Source organism: Rhinatrema bivittatum, chromosome 11 (assembly GCF_901001135.1).
Source record: "Rhinatrema bivittatum chromosome 11, aRhiBiv1.1, whole genome shotgun sequence".
Lineage (NCBI taxonomy): Eukaryota > Metazoa > Chordata > Amphibia > Gymnophiona > Rhinatrematidae > Rhinatrema > Rhinatrema bivittatum.
Genome location: NC_042625.1, coordinates 35,190,931 through 35,213,787, shown reverse-complemented (window position 1 = coordinate 35,213,787; position 22,857 = coordinate 35,190,931). Strand labels below are relative to the sequence as shown.

The 22,857-nt window shown below is 43.4% G+C and overlaps 1 protein-coding gene across 2 annotated transcripts in view; it reads left to right on the top strand.

Annotated features, from left to right (window-relative positions):
* The first annotated feature begins 728 nt into the window (after window positions 1-728).
* Window positions 729-22,857, top strand: part of SBNO1 (strawberry notch homolog 1) — a 156,823-nt gene continuing 134,694 nt past the window's right edge. For both annotated transcript variants that reach the window (XM_029619765.1, XM_029619764.1), the window contains exons 1-2: window positions 729-1,079; window positions 9,574-9,705. In XM_029619765.1, the coding sequence (XP_029475625.1) occupies window positions 9,574-9,705 (132 nt within the window). In that variant the 5' untranslated portion in view covers window positions 729-1,079. The remainder of the gene's footprint in view (window positions 1,080-9,573; window positions 9,706-22,857) is intronic.

The following is a 22,857-nucleotide window of genomic DNA, read 5'->3' as shown; positions in this document are numbered from 1 at the left end:
AGTGCATCCCATGGCACAAACGAGATGCGCTCCATTTGCGGCATGCCGGGGTCTCCTTTGCTATTTTCTGGCAATTCTGCGCAGGGGGAGAATTCTGCGCAAATTCTGCCCTCCACAGTAGCGCAGAATTCCCCCAGGACTAGTTAATGAATTGATTGGCTGGTATGAGGGTGGTTGTAACTTTCACGCAGAAAGCTCTCAGTCTAAAAGCATGTTTTCTAAGTCTTTGGTTTACTTAATTGAGAATGCAAGTTTATCTGCGTGTTTAGCAAAATAGATTAAATTGTTAACAATTTCCAGCACCGTCTTAAAAGCAAGTATTTAGTATGTTACAGCTAACAATTTTTGCTCTAAATGGGCACAAACCACATTAAATATGGTTTTCCTACATGGAACATGGCCCAATTTCAGACATTATTTTTCAGATATGCAATGTGTTGCCTGTCATCATTAGAGCATTTTTTATTCTAAATCCTTTGCATGAACTAGTTACACTTGTAGTCATTTTAAACATATTTATATGAAATGCAGTAAAACCTGCTCGCACCAGTGCATCCCTCCACCTACTGCACATGCGCGCTGATGCGGCTAATCTTAAACCAGCAACAAAGTCCCAGAAACAAGAACGAACTCGATTCTCCCGCTCGACGCGCGCGCCTCAGTGACCTACCCAAGATGGAGTCGGCGGCGCGCCGTTCTTCCCATCATCCTGCTGGCGCCTCGAAACGTCACTTCCCGCCTCCGAGCCCATAATCGGTCACGTGATTCCGAGCCGCCGTCTGCTTCCAAGGACCCAAAAAACCCCAAAACGACCCTACGAAGATGCTCCTGGGGGCTTCTCGCTCAGGGTTTACGGTTCCGCGTCTGACGGGGTTTCGGTCTGCGTTCGAAAATCGGCCGGAGCCGCCCGCCAGGCTCTGCTATTTCCAGAATCTTCCTGGGCTGTGCAGGGGGTCACGTGGTGTGGCGCGCTGGTGTTTCCCCGGTAAAGATGGCGCCAGTCAGGTAGAAAGCGTCGGAGCCAGGGCTGCTGCGGTTCGATTCTGACCGAGGAGCGTCGCGGCCGGATAGCGGGCAAAGTAAGTCCTTCCCGGGGCTGAGGCCGGTACCAAACGGCGTCGGAAAGGCTGCGCTCGGTCGGGAGGCTCGAGCGGGAGCGCCCTGCGGAGGGGAAACGCCGCCGGCGGTGATATTTTTTATCCTCCCCCCTCCTCGCTGTCTTTCTCTGGGGCCCGAGCGATCAGAGGCGTGCGGGGGAACGGCTTCGTCACGGGCTGGGGAGCTTGGGGAGTTAGCTTTCTGGCGCTGGGCCTGGTTCTTAGTGGTGCCCGTTGAGGAGGGAAGCTGGTGGCGGGACAGGTGCTGTTGTGGGGAGGGAGGACGCAATGTTGTCCGATCGCTTCTAAATTAGCTTTGCTCCTCCATTGTTCGTAACGGCTGCTGGGGTTGGGCTCCTGCTAGCCACATTCTGCCGAGAGCTGGCTGGCCCCTCGTGGCTGGTAACGTGGTCCTCTTTGTCTTTAGTGTGCAGATTTATTCTTAAGTAAGAATTGTTCCAAAGAATAATGGTAAGTCCTTGTGACATTATGTAGAAATATGTCTCTAATTTGACTCGTGGTTCAAAATTTTGAATCCACTTTACTTCTCAAGAATACTAGATTTATTTTACTTCTAATTTTTTACATGAAAATAATTTGTTGTACTAGATCTGTACCTTGAATTACGCAGCTAATTGTGATTCAACCCGGAAGTTTATGTCCTGAGCACGTGTTCTGTAGAAGGTTAAGAAGGGACTGCTGTTGACCTCTTTGAAGTTTTGATTATAGCATTTCGGTAATTGTTTTTTTTCTTTGAGTAAATATTTTTACTTTTCTAATTGGGAACTGTTTAGATTTGCTACTGCGGCCACTTTCATGAAGTATGCAAGAGCACATGTCTTTAGAAGCTGTCCAATTTAATATTTGATTTTAGGTTGTGTTTATTATGAAATTGCACTCTTTATATTAGCAGTTTACATGTAGAAAAAATTAAGGTAACAATTTAATCTGAATGCAATCCCTTTTAGTACAACTTTGTGATCGGTGAAGTGGCAAAACTAAATGCCCCCAAACTGCCATATGGATTTTACAGTAAAGGTATTAAAACGCATTTCATGTTTTGAAGCTATTGCACCAGAAAATGTCACACTTGAAAACATCTGATTACATTACCAGTAAAAAGTATTTGAAGACATCTAGAGTTAAACACTAAGAATTAAAAAAAAACTATAAATGTATTTTTAAAGCCTTTACTTTAGAACTCTAAATTACTGAAGAATATATAATTTTCATTGTTTGATCCAAAAACTCTGCTATAGTATTCTGTGAAGTTCAGATGTCATTTGTTTTCACTTAGTGATGTATTGCTGTTGCTTAGCAACTTGGAACAAGCAAAGTTTGGTAGACTAATCAATCCGAAGCTGCCTGTTTGAGAGTGGTTTTTAATAAATTTAAATGGATATATTTTTTTGAAAATTTGCTCTATTGGGAGCAGTCATGAATAAGTTCTCAGTTCTTTTGTCAAGTATTACACTTAAACTCATTGTTCCGGTAGTTTCCAATACTCATGTTAGTATTATACTAAATGCTTCTTCTCATTATTAAGAATATAGAAGTTGTGCAAAACTATTCTATAGGATTCAGGTGTCTATCAACCCTAAATGTTTTTTTTTGGGGGGAAAAATATGGGTTTAATAAAATGTTCTACACAAAAAGTATATTTTCCATGCATAAAATATAGGCACAAAAAGCTTTCCATGCTGAGAATATCTTGTGTGTGCATAAATCATACTTTATATGTGGGGAAAATAATTCATGCGCAAAACTCCTTGCTGCATCAGCAATAAAGATTGCACACAATAGAAAATTAAACTGTACTCAGCACACCTTATTGCATCAGGTCTCCTAGAAGGCATACTTCACATATACAAATGTAAATATACAAAACAGAATCAACCATATATCCTATTAGAAAACAAGCAGATGACTGGAGGCTACACTGGACTGACACAGACCCGGTGAACCTGACTTGAGTGTCAGGAAAAATCATGGAAAGTATTATAAAGAATAAAATCACAGAACACATAGATACCCAGGGAACATCTAACCTCACAAATCTACTACCTTTTTTTTTTTTTTTTTTTTGAAGGGGTGAATAAGCATGTGGATAAAGGGTGAACCTGTAGATGTGGTGTACTATGATTTTCAGAAGGTGTTTGACAAAATCCCTCATGAGAGGCTTCTAAGAAAACTAAAAAGTCCATAGGATAGGAGGAGACATCCTAAAACAAGAAACAGAGTAGGATTAAATGGTGTGTTTTTACAGTAGAAAAGAAAACTAAATCCCTTAGGGATCTGTACTTGGACCCATGCTTTTTAATATATTTATAAATGATCTGGAAAGGGGTAGGACAAGTGAGGTGTTCAGATTTGCAGATGACAATTATTCAGAGTTAAATCATAAGCGCATTGTGATAAATTGCAGGAGGACTTAGCAAGACTGGAAGATTGGGAATTCTTATGGCAGATGAAATATGTGTGCAAGTGATGCATATAGGGAAAAATAACCCATGCTGTAGCTACACAATGTTGGGTTCCAATGTTAGGAATTATTAGGAAGGGAATGATAAATAAAACTAAGTATGCCATAATGCCTCTGTATCGCTCCAAGGTGAGACCACACCTTGAATACTATGTAGAATTCTGGCCACCGCATCTCAAAGATATAGTTGCAATACAAAGAAGAGCGACCAACATGATAAAGGGCATGGACAGGCTATAGAGATTAGGACTGTTCAGCTTGGAGAAGAGATGGCTGAGGGGGAAATGATAGTCTACAGATTCATGAAAGGACTTGAATGGGTAAATAATAAAAGGACTAGGGGGCACTTCTATGAAGTTAGCACATAGCATAAAATAAATTGGAGAAAATTATTTTCCCCTCAGTGCACAATTTAATTCTGGATATGGTTAAGGCAGCTAGTGTAGCTTTGTTTTTAAAAAGTTTAGATAAGTTCCTGGAGGAGAAGTCCATAGATTATTAATAGGGAATAAGCCACTGCTTGTTGCTGGCATTAATAGCATGGGGTCTATTTAATGTTTGGGTACTTGCTAGGTATTTGACTTGGATGGGCCACTGTTGGAGACAGGATAAGGGGCTTGATGGGCCCTTGGGCTGACTCAGTATGGCATATCTTAGGTTCTTATTTACAGAGGCTCACACTGAATCACCAGTTTATAACTGCATCAGATTAATAGTGAAAGTTATCAACTGAAAGCTGGTGGCTTATATGAAATGAGCTGGTGGTTCCCAATTCAGACATGACTACATCACTTAAAAAAAAGAATTCACATTGCAATTTGGAGAATTGGTTAGAGCAGAGAGGTATGAACCAGGAAAGCCAGGGTTCAAATTCCACTGCCACTCTTTGTGCTCTTGAGCAAGCCACGTTACCCTTCATTGCCTCAGGTTCAAACAGATTATAAGATCTCTGGGATAGGGAAATACCTAATAGTACCTGAATGTAATCCACTTTGATAAGCGGAATATAAATCTAGCATGCTTGCATAGAAGGCTGAATTACCCTTTCACCTCTCCCTAGACATGGTTAATGAACACTGACAGGGCAATATGGAGAAGCTTTCACTGTTGCTACCCATGCTTTACTTGTTCTGTATATAAATTAATGCTTTTGGTTTCTAGTGCTGTCCATCCAGTATCTTTCACTAGCATCAAATTTAATTTTTTTTTCAACAAAATAGTAGTAAAATTTAGTTTGTGAGGGGAAAAAGCATTGTTTTGTGGGTATAAAATATAAACACATCATGGCATTGGAACTCTAGCTTCCGCCAGTAGACTAACATTAGTCCCGCAAACTTTACCTCTTCTTAGCACTGTTTCCAGTGCTAAGAAGATGACCAGGTAAGCCAGCACACCTCTCTGCATTGGGAGGTAATAGCTGATGCCATCATTAGCATGGAATTTCCATGCAAGAGAACTTACATGTACATTTCTGAGCATAAAATGACTTATGCACTCACATCATGTTTTGCTGTGCACTAAGCTTTTTCGTTGTGCACATTTTTTGATTTATGCCTCTTAACTTCTGATTAATTGATATACCCATTAGCTTTCTGCATCAGAACTTAAAAAAAAAACATTAGCTTGCGCATTACAAAGCTGTTTGCTGAAATTATGACTTGAATTTGGAGGTGCCAGTTATGCATCATATTCATTATTACAGCAGGTAAAGCTGTTTCAGTAAGAGAAGCTACCATAAATGTCCATGTTATACCAGATTTAACCCCAAGCAGAAACACTGATTATAATGCAAACGTTTGGGGCAGTAGGTATTTAGTGAACAGATGATTACTGTCAGCCATAAACGTTGACATATTTTCAAGGTTTCATCACTCTGACATTTTTCCTCACTGAGGATTTTTACTTGTTTGTAGTGTTCCATTTTCACTGTAAACTGTTTTCATCATATGTAAAACAGCTGAGCCTTTTAAATCATTTTTTATATCTTTTGAGCTGTGATGAACCTGCTGGATATTAGTGGAAATGAATGAATTCTCATGTATTTAAAAAAATATATACTTTTAGGGACCTTTTGTTTTCAGTATCTCAAAAAAAGATAGACAATGTGCGGAAGCAGTCCAGGGAGGCAACCAAAATGGTGAAGGGTCTTCATCTAAAGCCATGTGAGAAGAGACTGAAGGATCTGAATATGTGGAGGAGAGGAGAGACAATAGTTATGATACAGACCTTTAAATTCCTGACAGGTGGTAACGATGCATAAAAATCAAACCTTTTCTGATGTAAAGGTCATAATATGAAACTCTAAGGGATAGACTCAGGAATAACAGGAGATATTTCTTCGTGGAATGCCCTCCCGGAAGAGGTAGTGAAGACAAGAATGGTCAAGGAATTCAAAAGTGGGGGATAAAGACAGGGGATCCCTAGTAGCTAAAGGATGGAAATGAAGAAAAGAGGTAACCTGTGTTTAACTGGAATAACCTGCATACAATTTTTTAAGAATTTGTTGCTTAAATCGCCCAGTATTTCCTCACAAAAATCACCAACATCCTCCGCAGATTTCAACACCCTTCTCCATCCACCTCCCCTTCCCCCTCCCTCCAACCTTCCCCCACTTCACCCACCCTCCAAACCCTTGACCTGACTTCCGCTAAAGAAGTGGAATCTATTCTCAGAAAACTCAAACCAGCTTCCCACCCTTCAGACACCATTCCCACAAAATCCCTCCTCTCCATCCCGAACACTATATCCAAACCCATCGCAGACATCATAAACTCCTCCCTCTCTTCAGGCTCTGTCCCAGATGCTCTTAAACAAGCTATTGTCAAGCCCCTCCTAAAAAAACCAACACTAGACCCTAAAGACCCCGCTAACTTCCGCCCTATCTCTAACCTGCCCTTCCTATCCAAAATTATGGAAAAGATTGTAAACATCCAACTTACAGAATATCTAGAAAGCAACAACATTCTGCATCCAGCCCAATACGGCTTCCGTAAATACCTCAATACAGAAACCCTCCTGCTCTCCCTCACGGACCACTTACTCATAGGCATGGACCGAGGCAACTGTTACCTCCTCGCCCTACTCGACATCTCAGCTGCCTTTGATACCATCAACCATAACCTCCTCATCAACCGGCTATCCGAAATAGGCATCTCAGGCCTAGCCCTACTATGGTTTAAATCCTACTTATCTAACAGAAAGTTCTCCGTCAAGATAGGAAACGCCAACTCCACACTCTATCCCTTGTCTCAAGGTGTCCCACAAGGCTCCTCCCTCTCCTCCACCCTTTTCAACATTTATCTCACACCTCTATGTCAGCTCCTCACAGACCTCGGCCTCAAATTCTACCTCTATGCAGATGACGTTCAAATCATCATTCCCATTCACAACTCTCTCTCAGATGCCCTTGCCTTCTGGAACACATGTCTTGCCAACATCAATGACTTCCTCACCAACATCCACCTCGCTCTAAACTCCTCCAAAACAGAGCTGCTCCTTATCTCTCCTCACCTCCCTCCCAAACCACCGATCTCCAACGATCCAGCTTTCAACGTCATAACACCCCAACCCACAGTAAGAGACCTTGGGGTTATCATAGATCAACAACTCAATCTCAAAAAACAGATCAACTCCATCCTCAAAGAAGGTTTCTTCAAGCTTCACATCCTGAAGAAACTCAGACCCCTCCTCCACTATCATGACTTCCGCACCGTCGTCCAAGCCACCCTTTCCTCAAAGCTGGACTACTGTAATGCCCTCTTCCTTGGCCTACCCTCCTCCACCACCAAGCCCTTACAAATGCTCCAGAATGCCATCGCCAGGGTCATCACCAACTCAAGGAAAGCTGATCACATTACCCCAATACTCAAAGAACTCCACTGGCTCCCCATCGCATCCCGAATTCTTTTCAAAATTCTAACCATAGTGCACAAGTCCATCCACTCGCACAATTCCAATTGGTTGGATGAACCCTTTCGTCCTATACGCACTGAACGACCCACTCGCACTGTCAACAAAGGCACCCTCTCCATTCCCCCTTTGAAAAAAGCCCACCTCTCCTCTACTAGGGACCGTGCACTATCCATTGCAGGCCCTAAACAATGGAACGCCCTCCCTACCACACTCAGGCTAGAGCCATGTTACGCCAAGTTCAGAAAAAAACTTAAAACATGGCTCTTCCGACAAGCCTACCCTGATTAAGTACACCGACTTCTGCAAGTATCTTGCCTACGCCTTGTATATTCCTGTAAATAGTCAGTTGCAGTTTTTATTTATTGCTTTAATTCCTCCACCTCCTGCTCTTTGTATACTCCTCCTTGTTCGCCCTCCCTGTTCATTGTAATTTCTACCTTTAAAGTTACATTGTAAACCGGTATGATGTATGCATACTAATACCGGTATATAAAAGTTTTTAAATAAATAAATAAATGCACAGAGCCCTAGGTGATCTATAAACAAAACCTATAGCAAGGTGTATAACATTCCATACACAATAAATAACTATAAAACTAGATAAAATCACAGAAAAACAAGATAAACAAGCGGCAGTTCTCTAAAAGAGGAGGAAAATCTTTGCTGGGGCGACTGGATGGGCCACTTGGGTCTTTCTCCCATTTATTATTGTTACTATTTTCCCTGGGAATTTGTTTATTATAATGACCAGAAATGGGAGGAAATCATCGGGGGACAAAGTAATTTTTTCCACTATTTTCTTCCATTTTTGTTAAACACTGATAAATTCCCAGGGAAAATAAAATTGAAAATGAAGGTCCCTAATGATACTGAATGATTATTCTGTAAGGTGCTTTACCTGTGTGTATTTAAAAAAAAAAAAAAAGAGGGGCCGTTAGTAATGCACATATAACACACCGTTTGCAGACTGAGCTTGCTGTATGAGTCTCTTTTTTTTTTTTTTTTTTTTGTGCACTAATTCTATGAACATTTCAAACTATGGGGCCTCTGCACTAAAGATTTTCTCATTTTGCATCAGTAGGAGAAATGTTTATTACGTAAGGCCCTGTACAGGGTATAAAACGTGTGTATTTTGAATATACATACAATTCATTCTCCATGTCGGATCCATATGATTTTAGGCATGTAATCTTTAGCCCACACTTGATTCTGTCTCCTTCAGGTAGCTCATTCAGATACTTTATAATATCTATCTATTGCCTCTCATCCCATTGCCAAATCACAGCTTCTTGCCTAGATTAAGATTTTGTGAGTGGGTGTATCATGCTCTTTTTGCCATATAACTCCCCTCTTTGGGGTTCTTTTTAAAACTTATCATAGCCTCAGGTGCCAGGCTTCGTTCTTGGGGTTTTTTTTTACTGTTTTCTAAGTAAAGCTCCTATAGCCCCTCTGTCTTTTCAAGGTAGTCCCTGGTTTATGGCGCTTAGTCTTGTATATGTATGTAGAGCACTGTTTGTTTGTCTTGTAGTGCTACATAAATGATTAACAATAGTAGTTGCAGTTATTGAGTTGAGGACTGGATCCTGTAGTACAATCACTGAAATCAAGAAGACTTGCTTTTCAAGTTGTATGAGTGCACAATTTAAACCCTGTTGCAGAATGTTTTCAAACTAGCTTAGGCAGAGAGTTAAAGGCAAATCAGTAGACAGAAGAGAGCTTCCAGCAGATGTTGAAGTAGTGAAGAGGTATATATATAAATAAATATATATGTGTGTGTCCAAAATGTCTCTACTGCTGTATCAGGTGCATTTGTTTTTTTTATAAACTTCTGAATGAGGTCAACATCCTCCAGTGTGCAAAACTATTCATGAAGGTTTGAAAGATGCATGCAATGGGGGAAAATATGAATATGGTACAGATCCAGCAAGGGATTCACACGCACATTCTCCTACTACTGAAGTTATTCCACAGTGGCTAGAGGAATATAATAGAAAGCTGGGCAGCCTGAGGAAAGTGAGTCAGGAGGTGACTGGGAATAATTTTAAGAAAAGGGAAAAAAGTAATCCATTTTATTGCTTTAAGATGATGGAACCAGGACAAGACTTGTTGCTCGCTGCTTTGAGCGAGAGTGGCATCAGTCCAAATGACCTCTTTGACAGTGACTCTGTGGACATCGGTCTGGTAACGCCTTCACCAACTCCAGCTATTCAGCAGGCAAGTATTTTGAGTTGGTTGTATTTGCATATATCTAGATACGTATATAAAAATAAGCACATTTTTGTTGCAGAAGAGAATGAGATTGTTTTAAATCCTATTGATTTGTGATGCATGGTAATAAATATTTGGAAGGAAGTTGAGGTAGGCATGCTGTTTATGGCATAAACATTTTTAGAATATAACACTTGACCAGGAACACCATGTGGCTTGGTATCACTGTGTGGTTCATGTGTAGTCTTAACTGTAGATATTGTAACTTTAAATGTTCTTTCAATTGTATCTAAATAAAAATCACTCCGTTGGTCAATGGTTTATCAGTCTTTTTTTTTGTGTACTGATAAAGGTGATAGTTGTGAATTGGCCCAGCTTTGTTGGCAGTGAAGTGGAATCTTTGAGTAACTTGGGCAGAAGGCTCATTTTTCTTTTTTTCTTATAGGCCGATACAGAAAAATGCACGGGAGAGCTGGCGAGCGCCTGTTCTCCTGGCGCACGATTCAGGAAGGCTGGGTATGTAAATGAGGGCCCGCGGTAAAAGGAGGCTCTAGGGACACTAGCGCGTCCCTAGCGCCTCCTTTTTGACAGGAGCGGCGTCTGTCAGCGGGTTTGACAGCCGACGCTCAATTTTACCAGCGTCGGTTCTCGAACCCGCTGACAGCTATGGGTTCAGACAACGGATGCCAGCTAAATTGAGCATCCATCTTCCAACCTGCGGACTGCAGGCAGATTTACAATTTTTTTTTTTAATTTTTGGGGCCTATGACTTAATATCACTATGATATTAAGTCGGAGGGTGTACAGAAAAGCAGTTTTTTCTGCTTTTCTGTACACTTCCCTGGTGCTGGCCGAAATTAATGCCTGCCTTTGGCAGGAGTTAATTTCTGAGAATAAATGTGCGGCTTGGCTGCACATTTTACTTTCTGAATCGCGCGGGAATAACTAATAGGGCCATCAACATGCATTTGCATGTTGCGGGTGCTATAAATTTCAGGGGGGGGGGTTTGGCAGCACGTTTCTGACGCGCTATTACCCCTTACTGTATAAGGGGTAAAAATAGCGCGTCAAAATAGCGCATCCAAACATGGGCTAACAGTGCGCTCCACCGGAGCACACTTTACTGTATCGGCCTGTTAATTGGCTCAGAACTGGTAGGCAAAAACACATTTTACAACCTTTTGTACAGTCAGCAAGCCTAAAACTCCTTCATGCTTTGTCTTATAAAGGAAGTTACAGTGCTTGCAGGACTGATTCAGCCACCTTTCTTGGCCCCTGGAACTAATCTCTCCTCTTCCTGCTCTATCCCTTCACATGCTAGGCAGCTTGCAGGGAACAGGAGGAGGGGGCTGTGAGGATGAAGCTGGAGCAGACAAGAGCCAAGCCACTTTGCATCCTCCTTTGACCACTGAGGGATCAAACATCTGTTGCCTTGTCAACTCCCTCCTGTCCTGATGGGAATGAGGGAGAAAGTGGACTGAGCAATAGTCAATGTTTGTACAGTTCTGTGTATGTCGTGTAGCATTATAGAAATGGTAAGAAGTGATCCCTCAAAGATTTTAAAATAGATTTGCTCAGTGTTCTCTTTCTCTCGATTATAATTCTTGGAAGGAATGATGTCCCTTTTAGAACATTTTCATCTTTATACAAAGTTTCTTGCATCTGCATATGTTGCCAGTGAATACACCTGTTGACAAAGACTGCATGGATTTTGGAAGTCTTACAGCTGGCAGAGAGGGCATTGATTTCAGTTAGCATGACAAATTCTGCTGAGCAATGATTTACTTGTGTACTCGAAGTGACAAGGACTTTCCCATTGAAAATATAAAAAGATGGTTGCTCTGCATTTCAGTCAAACCAAATGTGACATTTCACAGTTAAACTAAACTTGTCTGTCTTGATAAAAAGTTGATTTATGTACATGATAAACAGTTTAAATGTTTAAAAACAAAGTTAAAGGCTTTTAATAGAATAACTTTCTCAGAATGAAAGATGTGAAACTTTATGCAAATTTGCCATATAATTCCTGCAGAATTTAGAAAAATCTGCCACAGGAAACTGGAGGATCTGCATCTAACACTTGCTGGCTCCACCTCCAGTGTGTGTGTGTGGAAAGAGGGTAGTAAATTGCCTTTTTCCTAGCCTGTATCTAGATGTACTCAGGATCAATGGGTTATACTACCCTGCCAGCAGATGGAGATGGAGTCAGATTTCAAAGCTGACCTCGCCCTACATACACCCTTGCATTGACCTCAGCCCTTCAGAATTTCTCCACCTCTAGCAGATGGTGGACATACCTCTCCCTATGGGGATTGCTGTACTTTTTGGAAGGAGAAATTCTACATTTAAATTGGAGAAAAAATTCAACCCTGCTCTCCTGTGGTGATACCTAAAGGTCCCTCCCCCAGTTGAAAATTCCTGAGGTGATTTCCAAGATCCCTCAGAGGTGTGCCTTGGTCTGGTAGCTGGTTCCCAGCGTGGACTTTGCTGCCTAAGCAGCTGAAAGGCAGTGAGTGCAGGAAGCAGAGCATGGTAGCGAAGGCCAAAGTAATCTCCTCTCGCAGCTGGAGGCCATCTCTGTACTCAACTAGTAAGTGCTGAGCCCAGGTAAGTGTGTGGGTTTTTTTTTTTTTTTTTTAATTTCCAGATTCAGAGACATTTGGAGGGGTTTCAGTAAGACTTCCAACTGGTCTCCTTGCTCGGCACGCAGTACCGACGACATTCCTGATCCCATGGGGAAGGGAAGTGTCTTACGAGCGGGTTGAGTGGCCCCCCCCCGCTGGGCTAGGCCCTGCTTTAGGCTTGGTTGGCACACTGCATGGTAGGTTGCGGCAGCACCATCTTGTGCGCGTCTTTGTGCGTTCCGAATTGCCCTCCATAGAATGTTGGTACGTCGTGCGTGTACATATGTGTACAACCTACTAAGCGCAGAGTAGAGGTAAAGCTGGGTGCATGGCCTGTGTGTGCACCTTGCTGCGTCCCGCCTAGGCGCCTGAAATCTGTGCATATAATTTTAAGCGTGAGCCAACAGAACAGTTACTGCCGCCAATGACTCCGGCAACCAAGAAACATAAGCACCTTTCTCTCTGCGCTGCTTGTCATATTAGGCCTTCACGGTCTGACCTGGATTCCAGCTTATGTCAGCACTGTGAGGAAGCCCAGTGAGAGTTGGCCTCCCTGGACTTTGCTAAGCCTGGCTCCTCCCATTCAGAGGGTTGGTTGGCCACAGCCTTAAATGGAAGTACCCCTGGGATTTGGGTCATCCATGGGAGAGGGAAATTCAACAGTATCTACCCCAGTAGCTCCTGGGCTGGGCATGGACCTGGAAGCCTTCTCTTGGTTCTGATTTTTCTAGGGCCTTCAGGTCTTCATACAGGCACAATTTGCTACCTTACTTGCCCCTCTCCGGACGGAACCTCAGCTGGTAAGCTTTTTCTCTCCCAGTCCTATCGGCAGACCTCAAGGCATGCCTCGCCTCACCAAGGGTATCCCTGGCAGGGACCCAGATGGCACGGATGAAGAGGATACAGATTCTCTGGAAGAGGGGGAAAATCCCCCTGGTTTATAACCGTATTGGACTGTTATGGTTTTTCCATAGAGACCAATTGCCGGCCCTGGTTTCCCAGACCCTGAAGATGCTAGGAGTTCCTGGGGAGGACTTTGAAGGAACCAACGAAGAACCCTATTCTAACTTCCCTGTGGAAAACCTCTTGCTACTTTCCAGTTCTGAAAGCCATCCAGAAGTTGATTGACCTGGAATGGGATGCCCCAGAAGCAAGTTTTAAAGGGGGGACAAGCATTAGAACCTCTCTACCCACTGGATCTGGCAGTGAGAGAGTATTTGCGTTTCCCTAAAGTAGATGCGCTGGTCTGTCCCATCTCTAAGCAAACAACTATCCCAGTAGAGGGAGGAGTGGCCGTAAAGGATGAGTAAGATAGATGGATGGAGTCCATACTTAAACAGCCCTTTGACGCAGTAGCATTGACCTTACAGATTGTTTCTTGTTGTGCCCTGGTAGCACCTTCGTGCCTATTCCTCTCTCAGGAGGTGGATGACTCGGGGGTGAATTCCAGAGTGGTTATGGGACCTGCCACCATCTTTTTAGCTGACGCAGGCTCGGATCTAGTCCGTACTTCGGCCAGAGGAGTGGCCTTGGTGGTGGCGGCCAGAAGACAGTTATAGCTGCGGAATTGGTCAGCTGATGCAACATCCAAGGCAGTTTTTACAAAGATGCCCTTTTAAAGGACCACTCCTTTCTGGAAGCGAATTGGAAAATCTGGCCAGTAAATGGGGCAAGTCTCCAGTTCCATGGCTACCAGAAGATAAGAGAAAGCAGTTACAGCACTTCTCGTCTGAGGTGTCGATCCAGGGGCTCCCAAAGCTTTCGCCCCTACAGAAACTTGACATTTGGGAGGTCTCAGTCCTTTCTTAGCTGACAGCCAAAGAGAGAGAGGGGCAGGCTTGGGTTCAGGTTCATCCCGAATCCCGCAAATAAAATTTTGCCGACCCACCCTCAGAACGAGGAGATAGGGGGGTTGACTGTCCCTCTTCTACCAGAGGTAGATTGAGATCACTTCGGACAAATGGGTACCGGAGGTCATATGAGAAGGAGCACTCATCGGGACGTATTCATGAAGTCTCCTTACCACTCCCAACACAAGAAGCAGGCAGTGGAGACTACTCTCTTAAGGCTCCTCAGGATGAGGGCTATAATCCCAGTACCTGTGCCCCAGGAAAACATGGGGCATTATTCCATCTATTTCATTGTACCCGAGAAGGAAGGTTCCTTTTGCCCCAGCCTGGACCTAGAGTGTCGACAGACATCTGAGTGAATCATTTCTGCATGGAAACCCTAAGCTCTGTGATAATGGCCGTACAATTGGGAGAGTTCTTAACTTCCCTGGATCTATCAAAGGCCTACCTATGTATTCCAATCTGTCAAGAACATCAATGCTTACTACACTTTGCAGTACTGGGTCGCCATTATTAATCCCGGGTACTGCCCTTTGGCCTAGCCACCGCCCCCAGAACATTTTCCAAGATTATGGTGGTCACAGCTGCAGCATTGAGAAAAAAGGGAATCTTGGTGCACTTGTACTTGGACGACTAGTTGATCTGGGCCAAGTATGTGGAAGAGAGTCTTCGGGTGACCAACAGAGAGACCTCCTTGCTTCAGGAACTCGGTTGGGTCGTAAACCGGGACAAAAGCAGTTTTAAGCCCTCCCAGTCCTTGGACTATCTAGTAGCCTGGTTTGACACCAAGCAAGGCAAGATCTTACTTCCGACCGTGCGGATAAGGAAGTTGATGTCTGTTTTAAATTGTTTGCTCGACCTTTGGTTATTTACAAGAACTACTCAGAAACTAATTTACTCTACTACTCTTTATTGGTTATCATTCACAGTATTATTTTATATTATTCTATTATATCATTCACAGCATACACAACTGTCTTGGAACCCACACACTGTCTTGGAACCCACATGTGTTGGAAATGTTTCATTATTTAGTAAGCAAGAATCACTAGCATTAGCATTAACTTTGATTAGTGTCCCTGCTTTGGCTATGCATGCTGATATAGAGGTCACAAAACTTGCTTGTGCTTTGGCAAAATCTATTAATACTACTTCTAAGGCTTTAGCATTATTGAACCAAGAACAAGCTGTCCTCCGCAATGCAATCATTAGCAATCGTGGTGCTATTGATTTTTTATTATTGCAGCATCGATTTGGTTGTGAGATTATGCCTGACATGTGGTGTTTTAATATTACTGATAACTCATGGGCCATTGAAAATCAAATTGTCCAATTACATAAGTATGCACAGGATATTAAAATTCATTCTTGGTCCAATATGTGGGACAATATATGGTCCATATTCCCAATTGGGTGGATTAGAACAACTTGTCAATATATTATAACTATTCCGATCATTTTGGTTAGTGTAGGCTGTTTTGTACAATGTATACCTAGTTTGATTTTTTTCTGTACAGAGATGGTTTCGACCTAGATTTAACAAGAACAATATGATAGCCTATAGCAACATTGACCTGGATTCTGTTCGCATAGTGCATACCACAAATCATGTAAGAGATAGCAGGGCTGGGGAACAGTGAGAATAGTTAAAAGGGAGGTGTCAGGGAAAGTTTCTCCTCGGATTGTGAAGAACGGCCCCCACCTCTTTGCTAAATCCCCTGTGTGAAGAAATGAATGCTAGTGTGAGCCAGCAGCCTTTCTGGCTCACAAGGGAGGATTTGATGATTATGCCCCGGGTTCAATTCCCGGTTTGTCTACCGTTGATGAATATACGGATGCTGAAATACCATGAGCTGGGTGTCCCCCAGAAGTCAGAGAGGCCAACCACATACAACAGGAAGAACGAAGATCGCAAAGGAGATTTATGGTATGAAAACATGCAAGCAGAAACCAGCTGGTATGCTGAATTTGCCTTTTAACCTATATAAGGCAGAACAGAAATGAAGTGAGTTAGTTAGAGACATTTTTTGTTCCTGCGCGAGAACTTTGCTAGCTATAACCATTATGTAAGTATATATATTACTCTTTGCCACTTAACTATATATCCAGTTTCATTTTTTGTTCATATGTTGTGTATGCTGTGAATGATATAATAGAATAATATAAAATAATACTATGAATGATAACCAATAAAGAGTAGTAGAGTAAATTAGTTTCTGAGTAGTTCTTGTAAATAACCAAAGGTCGAGCAAACAATTTAAAACATGTCCCAAGTGTGTCAGTTGATGAGCATGATACGCCCGATGGTTGGGAGCTTTCTCCAAGTTCTCAGTTTGATGGCAGCAACCCAGGGGGTAGTGCCATGGGCGAGGGTACACGTGCGACCACTTCAACACTCATTATTGTCACGTTGGAACCCGCAGTCTCGACTATTTGATTTGCCTCCACTTACCAAGGGGCGTGTGCTCTCTGCTCCAGTGGTGGCTACATGAAGCTCAATTGAGCAGGGGTGTTACCCCTGTCTTCTAGGTTCAAGTGGTCAATGTAATGTCAGACAACACAACGACTGTAGCCTACAACAACTGCTAGGGTGGAAGCAAGAGCCAGCAAGTGTCACAGGAGATAGATCTCATTACGGATTGGGAAGAAATAAGCCTATATATGTCAGCCTCCCACATCACAGAAAAATTCAACGTCCGAGCAGACTTTCTAAGCAGGGAGAATCTGGATCCAGGAGAGTGGGCGTTGGCTAAAACCTTTCAGCTGATAGTAGATCGCTGGGCTCTCCCGTCCATCAACCTGCTGGCTACGTCTCTCAATGTGAAGGTTCCCCGATTCTTCAGTCACAGAAGAGATCAGTGGTCCTTGGTCGACGCTCTTCTTCAGACCTGGCCGGAAGAAGAGTTGCTATACGACTTCCCTCCGTGGCCCATGCTTGGCAGGGTTATTTGCAGAATTTAAGACAATAGGAGATTAGTCCTACTAGTAGCTCCAGTTTGGCCCAGGTGTCTGTGGTATGTGGACATTCGACTCCTGGTGGAGACTCCCCCTGGTCCTCCCTCCGCACAGGGACCTGCTACATCGGGGACTAGTCCTTCGCGAGGATCCATCTTGATTTTGGCTTACATCTGGCCCCCGAGCGTATGTGTGGGTCTGGAGACTATTTGAGGCGTGGTGCGAGGAATTCGGTGTCCCCCTTGGGCGCTCGAAATCCCACTAACGAATTTTTGCAGGACTGTTTGAATAAAGGTTTGACCCTTAATTCCTTGAAGGTCCAAGTAGCGGCACACTCTTGTTTCATGGCCGAGGTGAACGAATCCGCCTGTTGGCTCATCTGAAAGATGGACTACCTGTTTGTCCTTCACGATGGAAAGAAGCAGGGCAAACCAGCTTCGTGGGTTACCATAGCTTGCTGGATTAAGTAGGTGGTCACGGGAGCCTGTGTGGAGGCAGGAAAGCCACTACCTTCTCAGGTTAAAGTTCATTCTACTAGGGCTCATGGGCAGAAGTGGTGTCATGGTCCTCCTTGCACACCTTCTCCAGGTTCTATCGCCTGGACATACAGGCCAGAGAGGATTCAGCCTTTGGAAGGGTGGTGTTAAGCAGAACACGGGCAGCCTCCCACCCCAATCGGGAGTAGCTTGTGTACATCCCATTGGTCTTGAGTCCATCTGGCTACATGCTAGGAAATGGAGAAATTACTTACCTGATAATTTTGTTTTCCTTAATGTAGACAGATGGACTCAGCATCCCACCCAGGGCTGCCTGAGAACAGTGCAAAGGATTGTCCCGTGAAGTGGATATCGATTCCAAGGGATTTTGGGTAAGCTGCCATCCGATCCCTAGATCGGATGGCAGCTGGGGTACAGTTATGGTTATCCGTTTTTGATCATATTTTAAATCAAGGTGTGTTGTTTTTTTTTCAATATGTCCACAGTGGCTTTTGAAAAAAAGACTGAAGGGCTGAGTTCATTGCAGGGGTATATCTAGGGTGATGTCAGCTTTGAAATCTGACTTGTCTCCATCTGTTGGCAAGGGATCATAACCCATTGGTCCTGAATCCACTTGTCTAAGGTAAGGAAAACAAAATTATCAGGTGAGTAATTTCTCCATTCATAGCTATTCAGACAGTTACCAGCTTTTGAACTTTCAACTAGATGTGATCCCTTATAACAAAATAAATATTCCCTCCCTTTTGCCCTAAACATTTTTAAGATTGATATTAAAATTTAAAAAATGCCTACATATGAAGTCTTATCTCCCATTCATTAAAAAGATCATTTATCTAGGTGTGTTTTAGGGGTTTCATTTTAGTCTGTTACATGGTGCATTAGAGCAAGGCCTAGAGACTGAAGCTGCAGTGATTTGTTAGACAAGTATGAAACTGTCAGTATCTCACTTTCATTAAAAGAACAATATTTCCTTGTGTAGAACAGCCAAATTTACTTGACACAGACTTCAGGGTCTCTGTGTTTTGCTATGCTGTCCTGTGTAATATCATTCAGCATCACGGGATGTAGCTGTCTCTCTAAGCTCGCAGAAGCTTTCTGCTGCACGGCTCTTCCTGTGCATCTCGTGTGAACCTCCTCAGTTCTTTTTCTTCTGCGCTGAACACGAATAAGTCTCAGTGAATCTCTCAGAGGAGTGAGAGAGAAATTTTGTTCATAAAACAGCACTTTTGTACGATGCCAGACACACCTGGATTCAAGCACACTGCCAGTAGGGGAAAATGTAAGTGACTGGGCACAATTATTTGTGCCTTGGTCCCTCAATGATCAGATGGCCTGCTGGGACTGTGGAAGTATGTCCCCCTAGAGCTCAATGGCAGAGGGCTGCCAAAATCCTGTGTCTTCGGGAGGCATCCGGACCCTATGCACCATCTCCACACAAAGGCAGATCCACTCTGTCATCACCGGGGCCTAAGTTCCACAGCCTGGACCCAGTAAAACACTCATTAGACGACAAAAAGCCATCATGAACAATGGATCCCCTTACTATCCCCAAGCTCGATCTAAGAGCCTACCCTGACTCTTAAATCAGCTGTTATTATTATCCTAAGCACTTCGTTCCTTAGTCTTTTCTTTCCAGCAGTCTTTGCTTCCAAGTTTTACCTCCTTTGTTGAATGTAACTTTGCTCTTCCTGTTACCTACGGTTTCGTTACAGTTCCCCCTTTTTGATGTAAACCGACCTGATATGGTCCCTACCATGAAGGTCGGTATAGAAAAGTGTTAAATAAAATAAATAAAAAATAAAACATTCCTAATCGGTGGGATAAGGTGATGCTAGAAGTAGCCAAAAGGGCAAAGATTCCAAAGAGCTATGTTATATAAAAAAAGGCAAAGCTGCCTTAAAAAGCCGAGGGAAAACCCTCCCCCATGTATCACATGATAGGATGCCAAAGTGGTTGGCACACTTGAAGCCATCAGACCAATTGATGCAAAACACTGTGTGGGAAGCATTTACACAGGGGAAAAAGCATCAGATCACGCAACACACATGGAGGCGTCGACAATAGCAAATGAATGTCTGAGTCTACAGAAAAAAAAAAAAGCATCTGTCAAGCTGACGCAAGTGAAGGTGTTGTCTTCGATGAAGCAAGATGCACCGTTGGGATTGATGCACTTGATAGCGTTGGAAAGGTCACAGTTCGACAAATTGCACCAGTTGGCGCAAAAGGAAGAATCAACTTCGCACATTTTCTGACGGCAGGACAGAGCATAAAATATTCGATGCAGACTGGGAAGCCTGCCAAGTCACTTCATTCAGTAGAAACTTCACCACAGGAAATGGTTAAAAAGTTGTCATGCCATGACCCTCCAACAAATCTGGAAGCTTTGTTGAAATATAGTATAAGTGGAAAAGGTAGTCACCCTCCCAAACTGGTGCAAGATAGACCACCTGTGTCTCTTCTTGATCTTTTGGATCTCAAAAGAGAAGAGGGATCTCCAATCCATATCTCATCTCCTTCTTCTAGTTCAGACCTCTTTGTAGGACCTCAAACATAGACGTTCCCCCTTCCTTGCAGGAACCCGTACACAGTAGGCCAAAACTTCCACTGAAGGAGCTGCCAGCTCTCAGACAGATGCTAGCATTCTCTTGGCAGCAGTATCTCCATTGGGAGGTAGAGGTTGAAGATCAACTCACCACAGGGTTCACTATTGAGGGCGCAGCCTCACGAGATGTACAGGCACCTGCCCCACTACCTTGACAATTGAGACCATGTCTCAGATCGCTTCTATCCTGAAGAATTTTTTCACAAACCTTTTTTCGCATCAACCTTATCCAATCCCTCATTCTCCAATAACATTGGAAGAAGTTGATTCACTACCATCAGTGGCGATCTCCTTCACACAAGAGGGCCAGCCCACAACCACTTAATCTTTTTTTCCCCCAAGCATGACAATTAACCTTTAGCATTACGTCTAACATCGCAGGGGAGTTCTACAGGTATCCCCTCAGATGCCCCCGCCCCATTGAACCTCGTGAACCACCTTCACCTTGAGGATTTTACCTACTCTAAATTTTTAGAGATGGTGAGTACACTCCTAAAAGTCGAGAACGTAAAATACCTGATCCAAGAGCGGAGATGATGGGCATTTTAAAAATGTTGGAGGTTCCTTCTGAGCCAACAGCTCTTTTCGTATACACTTCTTGACTCTAATGGGTAAGGCATGGAAGGCCCCCAAACACCATAATCGCCACATCCAGGAAATTAGACCTGATGTTTAGGATGAGAGCGTGCCCCCCCCTCCCCCCCCACTATAACATGGTACAAATTTCACATGCCTCCATAGTTGTCAAATCAGCTATGAAGGGAGCAAAGAAAACGAGATTGCACTCCAAATTCCCCCCCCCCCCCCCCCTCCGGCAGAGACAACAGTTTGTTGGACGAGTTTGGGTGCATAATATTCCAAGGTGCCTACATTACACAGTATCTGTATGAATATGTCCAAAACTTAAACCTTTCATCTCAATAGAACATGGAGAGCAACTGCAATCATCTCTTTTGGACCTGCAAGCAGGCTTCCAACACCTCTTGTGGATTGAGGCTTTCGACAAATCTCTGATCTCAGCGTCTTTCATCGCAGCCAGAAGAATGGCTTGGCTGCACTCCAGCGCAATCAAGGAGGATGTGCACGATAAGTTGGCCAACTTACCTTTGTAAAGGGGACAACCTTTTTGGTGAAAAGCTGAGAGACAGTCTCTCAAATAAAAAAGCAGAACGTGGCAGTACAATTGCTAACTTCACACACGGATACTCAGTATACAGCCAAAAAATACTATCCCCAGTACAAGTGGTCGTACTACCAACAAACAATATAGATTCCAGCCATATAGACAGCTGCCTTACCAACAGGCAGGACCTCAAACAGCCTCAAGGAGGGGCCGACAAAGAGGCCAAAAGACCCAAATTCAGCAGAAGAAGCAATCTCAAAAACAACCAAGTTTTTGACTCTCAATACCCATCGCATGTTGGGGGCAGGATAAGTTTGTTTATTTTTTCCTTTTCCACGCCTGGTCCAAGAACAAAACTGATCAGTGGGTTCTCAGCATAGTTTCCCAGGGGTACCATCTGAACTTTTGTCAGTTCCCATAGACACCTCACTTAGTGGTGTCAACGAGAGATGTTTCTCAAATTCCCCTACTGCATAAGGAAGTGCAGGCTCTGCTTTGTCAACGGGCAAGCTGTTCTCTCCTGCTTCCTTACATCAACAAGGAATACCATTCCCAATACATCCTCATCCCCAAAAAGTCTGGAGGTCTTTGACCAATTTTGAACCTTCATCCTCTCAACAAATTTATCAAGAAATAGAAATGTAAAATGACTTCTCCGAGTCAATCCTACCTTTTCTCCAACCCAACGATTTGGATGCGTTCTTTGGACCTGAAAGATGCGTTTACTCGCATTCCCATTTATAGTTTGTATTGGTGTTACCTCTGCTTCCAAGTAAGGAACCAGCATTACCAATACAAAGTGCTCCCGTGTGGACTCTCTTCTGCCCCGAGGGTCTTCATGATATGTCTAGTGGTAGTTGTCACCTATTTAAGGAAACGGGGAATCAGAAGTTTCCCGTATCGCGACAATTGGCTTATAGTGTCTCCAGATCAGCCGTCTGTCACCACTTGTTCCAGACAATTCAAAGCCTGGAAGGGCTGGGGGTTCATCATAAATTACGAAAAATCCCACCTTGACGCTTGTCAAGGTCTTTCATCATTTATAGGAGCAAGAATTCACATGCTTTGTGCAGGGTGTTCCTTCCCGAAGAAAGGGCACAAATGCTATGTGCTTTCTCCAACAAACCTTTACGGAGGTGTGCTGTATTCTGGTGGTGTTGGGGCACATGGCAACAGCAATTCATGTAGTCCCTCGCACAGGTCTTCACATGAGACATACAGTGGGGATTGAAGACGCAGTGGAATCAGCACAGACACCCCATATCGAAGAGGATTCGGATCACATATTTTGGTGGCTAACTCCCTCAGTACTCACAATGGGAGCACCTTTCAGATACCCCAATAACCAGTTAATTCTCACAACTGATTCCTTAGAGGAAGGTTGAGGAGCTCATCTTCTCCATCTCAAAACACAAGGAGTTTGGGATATGAAGGAAAGTCAATTTCAAATAAAGTTTTTGGAATTAAGAGCTATAAACTGTCATCGCCTTTGCCTCAACCCTCCAAG